Genomic DNA, 10,796 nt, shown 5'->3' with positions numbered 1-10,796 from the left:
CCGAGTGTACAGGGCTCCAGCCGTGAACCCAGGAGTGACCGAGTGTACAGGGCTCCAACCGTGAACCCAGGAGTGACCGAGTGTACAGGGCTCCAATCGTGAACATGAGGATTTGCAGCCAGAGTTTGTTTGTGTTGCTGTGACGAAATACACAAGATTGGACGTCTCATGAAGCAAAGAGGTTTATCCAGCTTGAAGCTGGGAAGGCTGAAAGTTCAGGACCAGGCTGGGCCTCTGATACACATGGGAGATGACATTTGAGGGGGGCACAGGTCATCTGGTAAAAGAGGAAGAAGACCTTAGAGTTGGGCCACGCTCACCTTTCTTTTTACTTTCTCTTTATTTATTCAGTGTGTCTTTCACATCATGCATTTTTTTATTTTATTTATTCTTATTGTCATTTGCATTGGTGTTTTGCCTGCATGTATGTCTATGTGAGGTGTCAGACCTTGGAGTCACAGACAGTTGTGAGCTGCCATGTGGGTGCTGGGAGTTGAACCTGAGTCCTCTGGAAGAGCAGTCAGTGCTCCCAACCTCTGACTCCCAACCGCTGAGCCACATCTCCAACCCCCACATCATGCATCTTGATGCCATTTATTTCCCTGTCCCTTCACATCTGCCCCCTGCCCCTGCAACACTCCTCCCAAATAAAACAAAATCTAAGAAAAAGGGAAAAAAGGAACAAATTAAAAGTTTCATTATGACAGCTGCAGTGTGACACAAAGTCACACAGTGAACCCCTTTGTCCGTGCATCTTTACTTGCAAGAGTTCATGGCTGAGTCCAAGGTCTAGCTGGAGGCCTCTGGTTTCTACTGCACTACCAATGCTGGGCCCTCACGGGGACTCTTCTTGGCTAGCCTGTTGTTGCTCTGTGCTGTGGAGATCCTGCAGCTTTGGGCCTGCAGGTCAAGCCCCTTTCCGTGCCCCAGCAGATCATAGATGAGGTAGATACTAGGGCGTGCCAAACCATAACCCAGGTTCTTGGCCTGGGCACCTATAAGGTTGGTCTTCACTGCCAGGGTGAGCTCTCCAGCATTGCCCCCCCCCCATTCACTCTGGCAGCGATGAGGGAGGGGTGGGACCAATTCTCCTGCTTTCATGCCCTCAGGGTCAGCTCTTCCACCTGTCTCAGGCCAATGATGGGCAAGAGGTGGGGGGGGTATCCCTCCTCTGTCCATGCTGCTATATGTCAGATGAATAATGGTGACAGCTCTCTCTTGCTCCCAACATTGGGGCTGGGTCACCCACACCTCCCACAACAGGAGACCGCTAGTATGTGTCCTGGCCATCCAGACCCTAATAATCACATAGAGACTATATTAATTACAGCACTGTTTGGCCAATGACTTAGGTGCATGTCTAGTTAGCTCTTTTCTTTTTTTTCTTTTCTTTTCTTTTCTTTTTTTTTTTTTTTTGGTTTTTCGAGACAGGGTTTCTCTGTGGCTTTGGAGCCTGTCCTGGAATTAGCTCTGTAGACCAGGCTGGTCTCGAACTCACAGAGATCGCCTGCCTCTGCCTCCCGAGTGCTGGGATTAAAGGCGTGAGCCACCATCACCCGGCTTAGTTAGTTAGCTCTTTTCGTAAATTAACCCATTTCTATTCATCTGTGCATCGCCATGAGGCTGTGGCTACCAATAAAGGTTCTGTGATATAGGAGGGTCTTCTATCTATCTGTTGCTTTCATTGGTTAATAAAGACAACTGCTTGGCCTGATAGGTCAGAACATAGGTAGGTGGGGAAGACAGAACGGAATTGTGGGAGGAAGAAAGCAGAGACAGGCAGACGCCATGATTCCCCTTCCCAAGATGGATGCTGGTTAGACTCATGCTGGTAAACCACGACCTCGTGGTGGCATAGATTATTAGAAATGGGTTAATTAAGATGTAAGAGTTAGCCAAGAAGAGGCTAGATATAATGGGCCAGGCAGTGTTAAAATGAATACAGTTTCCATGTAATTATTTCAGGTAAAGCTAGCCGGGCAGCAGGAAGCGGGCCTGCTGTTCCTTATTGCAATAGTTCTGGGCATCTTTCTCCTTCAGCAGCTACATGGCTCCTCTTTGACTCTGCCTGCTCTATCTCTGCTTTGATTTCCTGCCTGGCTTTACTCTGCTAAGCCATTGGCCCAAAAAGCTTTATTCATCAAACAATAAGCACAACACATATATACAGAGGGACATCCCACATCAGAGGAGCAGGGCCTGGGGGAAAGTCATCTCAAACATCTGTTGCAGGCTGTAAGGATTGGGGGGATGGAGGGAGTTAATGGGGGCATCTCTCTCCCACCCACAGGGCGGAATGATGGATGAGTAGTGGGGACAGTTCTCCCAAGCTTACAACTTCGGGGCTGGCTCACCCACACCTCTGCCAACAGGGACATCCAGCCCTGTGGGACTGAGCAACTTCTAGATCCTTGGGCTTTCCATTTATAGTTTGCCATTGCTGGATTAGCTGCACTGTATCCTGGAAGTTATCCCAATAAATTTCTTATATAGATCATGACCACCTATAACTCCAGCTCCAGGGGGATCCAACACCCTCTTCTGGCCTCTCTGGGTATCTGCATTCATGTACATATAACACACACACACACACACACACACACACACACACACACACAAAGTAATTATCTTTCAAAAAGAAAGGCCAGGTGTGGTAGCGCACACCTTTGATCCCAGCACTTGCAGAGGCAGGTGGAGCTCTGTGAGTCTGAGACCTGGTCAGCCTGGTTCACACAGTGACAGTCAGACCATCCAGGGCGAGAGGGGGGGAGGGGAGAAGAGGAGAGGGAAGGGGAAGAGAGGAGAGAGAGAGAGGATGCGTGGTGGTGGCACACGCCTTTAATTCCAGCACTTGGGAGGCAGAGGCAGAGGCAGAGGCAGAGGCAGAGGCAGAGGCAGAGGCAGGCGAATCTCTTTGAGTTCGAGGCCAGCCTGGTCTACAGAGCAAGTTCCAGGACAGGCTCCAAAGCAACACAGAGAAACCCTGTCTCAAAAAACCAAGAAAAAAGAAAGAAAGGAAGGAAGGAAGGAAGGAAGGAAGGAAGGAAGGAAGGAAGGAAGGAAGGAAGGAAGGAAGGGAAAGAAGACAGGTTTTTTAACATCCGTTAACCTAATCAGGATGGCCCCTCACAGATTGCTCAGAGGTCCTTCTTCCAGGCAACCTGTGGCATTGACAACTAACCAATCATCACACAGGACAGAAAACAAAGAACAAAGAAGACCCATCCTTGGTGGCCTGCTTCCTCCAGCTATGTCCCACTTCCCAAAGTGTCCAGAACCTTCCAAGATGGCACCACCAAATAGGAACCAAGCCTTTTGGCCAAGTTCAGATCCTACTGATGTGACACTCTCAGATAGTCTGACTCAACATAAAACAAACAAAAAACCAAAAAGGTGGCAGTGAAGGGTCTGAGGAAGCCGCAAATAATGTACGCTGGAAAATACTTTTGTGTGCGTGCGTGCGCGCGCGTGTGTGTGTGCGTGTGTGTGTGTGCATGTGTGTGTGTGTGTGTGCGCGCGCGCGCGTGTGTGTGCGCGCGCGCGTGTGTGCGTGCGTGTGTGTGTGTGTGTGCATGTGTGTGTGTGCATGTGTGTGTGTGTGTGTGCGCTCACTGTGGAAGTAGAAGAACAGAGAGCTGAGGCTAAGGAAAGGAGCCAGTGGCTGGCTGTTAGATGCACAGTCTGGGTTTACTGCACTGGGCTTTAACCAGCAGAGCCCCTGGTATTTGGCAGCTATGGTCATCTTTGGCTTCTAGCAGCAGGGGGTGGGGCCTCTGGGAATCATCTTGAAGTTTGGGGGCTCTCAACTCTTAGAAGAGCTAGTTATAGGGATGTGTTAGAATCCAGCTTCTGGAAGCTGGATACCTGCAGCGGTGCACGCCCCCCCACCTGACAGGCACCCTGTGGAGACATTGTGAGTCCCTAGATAACACACTTCAGCTGCCAGGATCTCTTCCCCAGGAGTGGTTTTAGGTAGCCACACATCCTGCTCCCCACCCTCCAGCCTGGGAATCAGAATCTCAGATGTTGGCTCTTCAGGCATGACAAACCCCTGAAGTGCCTCTAGTGACTGTACCTGTGCTCTGCTTTGTTTTTAAGATTTGTTATTTAATGTGTATTATGTGTGCCTGAGTGTATGTGTATGCGCCACATGTGTGCAAGTACCCGAAGAGGCCAGAAGATGGCGTTGGATCCTCTGGAACTGGAGTTGCAGGCAGTTGTCAGGGGCCAGGTGTGGCTACTAGGAACCTATTGTGGAATATTAGCTTAAGATGTGTTACATTTGTCTATGCTGTGGAACATTTGTTTGATGATGCAAAGATGTGTTACACTCTTTTATGTGGCATTTGTTTATCTCTGTGAAGCTGTGTTACATTGCCTGATTGGTCTACTAAAGACCTGAACAGTCAATAGATAGGCAGGAGAGAGAAATAGGTGCAGCTGGCAGGAAGAGAGAATAAACAGGAGGAGAAATTTAGACTAAAAAAGAATGAGAAGAAAAGAGAGAAGGGGAGGAGGATGCCAGCCACACATACACACAGCCACATAGACACACATACACACAGCCACATGCCCACACAGACACATACCCACACATCCACACAGACACAACCCTCCCCACATAGATACATTCCCACACAGATACACAGCTAGTCACAGAGTAAAAAGGAAAGTATAGAATAAAGAAAGGTTTTTAAAAAAAAGCCCAAAGAAAATTTAAATTAGAAAATCTGGTAAGAAATAAACCATGCTAAGGCCGGACATTCATAAGTGAGATGAAATCTCAGTGTATTAAAAAACAAAACAACTACAAGAACCACACTCAGGTCCTGTGGAAGAGCAGCAAGTGTTCTTCACTGCTAGCCATCTCTCCAGCTCTCATAGTGGCATTTTTTAAAAGAAAAAAAACCTTCAAGACCAATTCTCAGACGCCCCACCCCCTGCCGCTAGAAGCCAAAGATGACCACAGCTGCCAAGTACCAGGGGCTCTGCTGGTTAAAGTCCAGTGCAGTAAACCCACACTGTGAACCTAACAGCCAGCCACTGGCTCCTAAAGCCTGGAGCTACAGGCCCCTAGTTTTCACGACTTAAGTTCTGGGTCTATCAGCACTTAAGAACTTCTCCTCGCCTACCCACAATTCCTGTTGACTGGCAGAGCAAAAGAGCCCCAGCCAGAAAGCTATGACAGCTTTAAGTAGTCTATCCAAAACCCTCTAAAGGTAGGTCTCTTAGTTATCGTAGCCAAGGCCTGCGATCTTATCTCCGCACAAGATCTGTTTGTTGTGGGCCAGGGAAATGGCTTAGTTGGTAACCGGCTTGTCATGCGAGCATGAAGACCTGAGTCTGGACGCACAGAGTCCACGTAAAGAGCTGTGCATGGTGGGGCAGGCATTTGTAACCCAGCGCTGGAGGGGGGGGAGGGTCCTGGGGCTCGCTGGTCAGGCATTTGTAACCCAGTGCTGGAGAGGTGTGTGGGGGGGGGAGCTCCTGGGGCTCGCTGGTCAGGCATTTGTAACCCAGTGCTGGAGAGGTGTGTGGGGGGGGGAGCTCCTGGGGCTCGCTGGTCAGGCATTTGTAACCCAGTGCTGGAGAGGTGGGGGGGGGGGGCTCCTGGGGCTCGCTGGTCAGGCAGACGATTTGGTGAGCTCCAGGTTGGAGGGTTAATTACTGAAAAGCCTCAGATGGACAGGAAAGTTGACTTGCCTGATAAGGAGCTGATCCACATAGCAAACCCACTAGTATCTACCGCTTTGACACTACAGGGAGCTGACCTGCAGATGGAACCCTCTCTCCGCTAAGGGCTCCCTTCCCATCCATGCCGTTCACACAGTTCCACTCCCGAGGAGAGACTGTGTTCAGCTGTTCTGGTTGAAGAACACGTAGGCTTCTGGAGATGCCTGTCACTTCAATCAAACACAGGTTCAGTGAGAGAATTTGTCTCAAAAAGAAAAAAAAAAAAAGGCAGACGGAGAGCCCGGTGTGGTGATGTGTGCCCCTAATTCCTAATTCCAGCACTGGGGAAGCAGAGGCAGGCGGGTCTGTGAGTTGGGAGCCAGCCTCAAGTACACAGGGCATTCCGGTCGAACAGGACTTCATAGCGGGACCATCTCAAAAACAAAAAGAGGGACTGAAGAGGAAACCCAAGTCGGATCTCTAGATTCCACAGGCACTCCACCCATACACATGCATCACATACACACATACACCCTAATTTAAAATAATAATAAACCATTTTTATTACATTTTATTTGTGTATGTGCACACCACAAGGTGCATGTATGAAGGTCAGGGAATAACTTACAGCAGTCAGCTCTCGCCTTAGACCATATGGCTCCCGGGTATCGAACTCAGGTTATCAGACTTGGCGGCAAGCACCTGTACCCGCTGAGCCATTTTGTGGGTCTGTAAAAATAATCTAAAAATCTGATAGATGGAGAGACTCTTTCCAACATCCGGTCGCGCCCCGCCCTCCTCGCGTCGCCCCGCCCCTTTGTAGGACAGCGTGCGCTCACTGGCCATTGCGGTCCTCTCGCTCCGCCCTTGATCCCGCCTCCCTGCGGAGGACAGCTGCTGAGCAGACGCAAGGACTTCCTCTTCCCAATGGAGGGGCTCCCGGTCCTCCAGATCACCAAGCCGGCTTCCTAGAGCAGCCCCTGCAGAGGCGCCACCCGGAAGTTCAGGCTCCCAGAGGGGACCCAAGCGTGCTCTTCGTAAAGCTCGCCCTCCTCCCTCTACCCTGAGGCTGGCCTCAGGTGGCTGTCCTTTGACAGGAAAGGTGAACGAGGCCCATTGGCTGTCGCACGAAGGGTCGCAGGGCTGCGTGGTAAGGGATGAACCCCCAGAGAGCCTGTGGAGAACAGCCTGGGCCTAGCCCTGGCTCTAGTTGATAGATCGCTACGGATAAAATCAAAGGAAGCTGTCATGAGATCATCCTTGGGTGCAGGGTACATGGATGCCCAGAGATGAAGCTGCAAGGGTAAGTGGGGTCGATGCTGAAGGCTGAGACGTTGAAACACTATCTTGAGTAGCCTTTTAATTTTTTTGAAGCAAGGTCTTGCCATGTAGCCCAGGCCAGCCTAGAATTCAGGAATCCCATACCTCAGCCTCCCAAGTGCTAGGGCCATAGGCATGCACCACCACCACTCTCGGCTGTAGACGGTATTTCAATAAGGGCATTGGCGCCTCTATTTTGGCCACGAAATGCAGTCATGCCAGACTGGGTTGGACTGTGTTGACTGGAAGCAGGAACTACCTGATTATATAAGTATTAGCTGTTCCGGCTCTTTCACTACGGTGTAGCTTCCATGAGAACAAGGGTTCTCTTTTCCTACCTAGCACTGAGAAGAATGCCTGGCACATAGTAGCTGCTTAGTAAATAGTGTGGGTGGTTTTACTCTCGATGCTACATCTTCAGTTACCGCTTTGCCAGAACAACTGAGAAGTAGAAGAAAGGTAACTGAAGGTTGGAAGATATCAAAAGCGGCGTCCTGGTCAGGAGGATTTGTTGAGCATCCTGAACTGACCCCTGGCACAGGCTCCGATGAGGTCAAGAGAGGGGCCCAGAGCCCAGAATCCGGACCACAGCTAAATTTAGTCTCACTGACCTTCAGTGTCCCTGTCCTTTGTGCCCACACCCATGCCAGTGTTGGAAAATGATTTTGTTTTCTTTGAATATTACCATCTACAGGTGCAAAGCCAATATGCATGTGTTGTTTAAGCCGTCTGTAGCATCATTTAATAAGACCGTTCGCTATGGTTTCCCTGTCTGTCGATGCATCTTCGTGTCTGCCTGTTCTTCCCTTTCACTGAACATTTTCCTAAAGAGTATATTACTTAACCAGATTATATTGTGTCTTACTGCTTCTTAGGTTACTTCCTGTGTATTAGCGTTCTAGAAAGTTAATAATGATGATGGGCATTCCTATAAATAGAAACAAGGCTTCAAAGCTGACCTGGGTATTGGGACCCTGCCTCCCATATATATGTGTATGTGTGTGTGTGTGTAAAAACATGTATGAATGTGTCTGTACATACACGTGGGAGGCAGGTGAAATATCTCTGTTCATAAAGGCACTTGTCAAGGCTGATGACCTATGTTTAATCTCCAGCACCCACATAAAAGCCGTATTTTTGTGCACATCTGTAATCCTAGCACTGGGGGTGGGGACAGATAAATCCAGGACAAAGTAGCCAGTCTATTGGGTACACTTGGGGTTCAGAGAGAGAGACCCGGTCTATAAGGTTGGGGGGCAGTAGTGGAAGAGATTGGATGTCAGCTTCTGGCCTCCACATGCACAAACACACACACACTCTCTCTCTCTCTAATAATAATTTTTAAAAGTTAATAATGAGGGGGTGGAGTTGCTCATAGGTTAAGAGTGCTTATTGCTCTTGCAGAAGACCCAAGTTCAATTCCCAGCACCCACATGGTGATTCACAACCATCCATGATTCTAGTTCCAAGTTATCTAACACCATCTTCTGACCTCTGAGGGCACCAGGCCTATATGTGATACACGTATACACATGCACATCCATACACATAAAATGAAAAACAATTGTTTCTAAAGTTACTAATGACAAGAATTTGTTTCCTCAGTAATTACGGCTTGAGTGTCTACTGGTGTTAGGCACTGAACTGGGCTCGGGAAGAGCAGACAGACAGATCCTGCCCTCGGGCACCTCCCAGCCTAAGGCAGGAGGCCAGGACTCAGCCCATGATCAACACAAGTGGCCGATGGCACACTGAAAAACAGCACAGAGCAAACAGAGCCACTAGCAATGAGGATGAAATCAGATTTTCAGTTTCAGGAGAAGGGGGGCAATGGAGCTGGGGAGTAATTTTAGAACTGCGCCCCCTTAAAAACCAGTTCTTCGCGATGGCTTCGCCTGGGTTGGGTTCTGAATTAACCGTACTGTGACTTCCTACTTCCCTCTAGTTGGGGACAGTGGACAAGTACTTCCAAACTTAGGGACCAGCGAGATGGCTCAGCGGTGTGCTGGGAACAGGGAACTGCAGTTGAGAAAATGGCTCCATCAGATTGGCATGTGGCAAGTCTGTGGATTTCTTGAAATTTCTTGAATTTCAGTGGGGGAGGGCCCAGCCCAATGTGGATGGCGCCATCCCTGGGCTGGTGGTCCTGGTTCTATAAGAAAGCCGGCTGAACGAGCCATGAGGGGCAAGCCAGTAGGCAGCACAGCTTCCGTGACCTCTGCCTCCAGGTTCCTACCCTGCTCTTCCCTCCAGTAATGGATGATGTTTGGTATGTAAACCAGATAAACCCTTTCCTCCCTAAATTGCTTTTGGTCACGGTCTGTAGCAGCAATAAAATGTAACTAGGGCGCGCTGGTAAAGTGCTTGCTGTTATTCTTTTTTGTCTTGTCTTGTCTGCGGGGTTAGAGAGTGGAGACCTTACGTGAGACACACGGCGGTGCGGGGTTAGGAAGGAGACACGGACACGCGGCAGTCCCACGTGGGTGCACTTTAATGGGGGGGGTAACAACAAGTAAGGGACGGGTGTGAAGAGACGAAAGGAGAGAGGGGGAGAGAAAGAGCTCGTGGCGACCCCTGTTTTTAACGGGGAATTCAGGGGTGTCTAGGAGAGATGTCCTGCGCCTGTGCGCGCTGGTATCCATAGTCCAGGGGGATGCTGGGAGCTGTAGTTTCCAAAAGGAACAACACTTGCCACGAAGCCAGACAACTTGAATTTGATCCCGAGACCACGTGGTGGGAGGAGAGAACTGAGTCCTCCTGCAGGTTTTCCTCCGACCTCCACGTGGACTCCATGGCATGCGCACCTGCCGGCCATGGTGGCGCACACTTTTAATCCTAGGAAAGCAGAGGCAGGTGGATCTCTGTCGATTTGAGGCCAGTCTGGGCTACGTAGCACCTTCTAGATCAACCAGGGTTACATAGGAAAAAAACCCACAAAAATGGAGTATAGACTGAGGCATACACTTTGTTAGAGAGGAGTAACTGTACGTAACTGACTTTGCCTCCTGCATGGGCTCTAAGCACATAGCCCCTTCTGTCTTTTCTCATCTGAAGGGTCAGTAAGAACCAGGTGCAGAATTGAAGGCAGCTTTGGTTCAAAGCAAGTAGAAGAGGAGACTGTTGGGGGTGTTGCTCAGCCAGTAGGGTGCTCACTACGCATGTGTGAACTCCTGCATTCCCCTCCCCAGCACCACATAAACCAGAAGTGGTGGTACCATACCAGTAATCCCAGCTCTTGAGAGGTGGGAGCAGAAAGATCAGGCAGACGTTCAGGGTTAGCCTCAGCTACCTAGTGAGTTTGAGGTTAGCCTGAGCTAGAGACTGGGAAGGAAGGAAAAGAAGCAGGGAAAACATGGAGTGAGAGAATGAAAACCTCCTTTAAGGCACAACTGAGGTTAAAAATCCCAGGTCCTGGGCTGGAGAGATGCTCAGTAGGTGAAGAACTTGCTGAACAGGCCTGACGCCCCAGTGATCCCCTCCACCATGTTAAGTGGGAGAACCAACTTTACAGAATTGTCCTCTGGTCTCCATACTTATGTTTCGGCCTTTGTCATGCACATCAGACTCCACGTGAGAACGGTAACTTTCCAGAGGCCTATCCCAAGGAGGAGTTGAATGGGTGTCCATCAGGTCTGCCAAGACAGAAACATTTGTCAACCCGGTCTCCTCTCACAGTTTCGCCAACTCCTTCTGGTCAGATTTCCTGAAGTCCTTGTGTTTCTGTTCAGTCTAGGGATAGAATCCAGACAGCTTCAAATGCTCTACCACTGAGCCACACCCCATCCCTCACTGGGGGATTCTAG

At 49.7% G+C, this 10,796-nt stretch overlaps 1 protein-coding gene across 2 annotated transcripts in view; it reads left to right on the top strand.

Annotated features, from left to right (window-relative positions):
- The window catches only part of Fis1 (fission, mitochondrial 1), a 47,850-nt gene that overhangs the window by 27,552 nt on the left and 9,502 nt on the right, over positions 1 to 10,796 (top strand). Inside the window, exon 1 of one of the 2 annotated variants that reach the window (XM_005344573.3) lies at positions 6,725 to 6,976. The exons of the other annotated variant lie outside the window; for it this stretch is intronic. Within the exon in view, the coding sequence (XP_005344630.1) occupies positions 6,953 to 6,976 (24 nt within the window). The 5' untranslated portion in view covers positions 6,725 to 6,952. Of the gene's footprint in view, positions 1 to 6,724; positions 6,977 to 10,796 lie in introns of those variants that run through there. 2 annotated transcript variants of the gene reach the window in all.

This window comes from Microtus ochrogaster, chromosome 2, assembly GCF_000317375.1.
Source record: "Microtus ochrogaster isolate Prairie Vole_2 chromosome 2, MicOch1.0, whole genome shotgun sequence".
NCBI classification, from domain to species: domain Eukaryota; kingdom Metazoa; phylum Chordata; class Mammalia; order Rodentia; family Cricetidae; genus Microtus; species Microtus ochrogaster.
The sequence above is the reverse complement of the archived record's forward strand: the minus strand, read 5'-3'. Positions and strand labels throughout refer to the sequence as shown.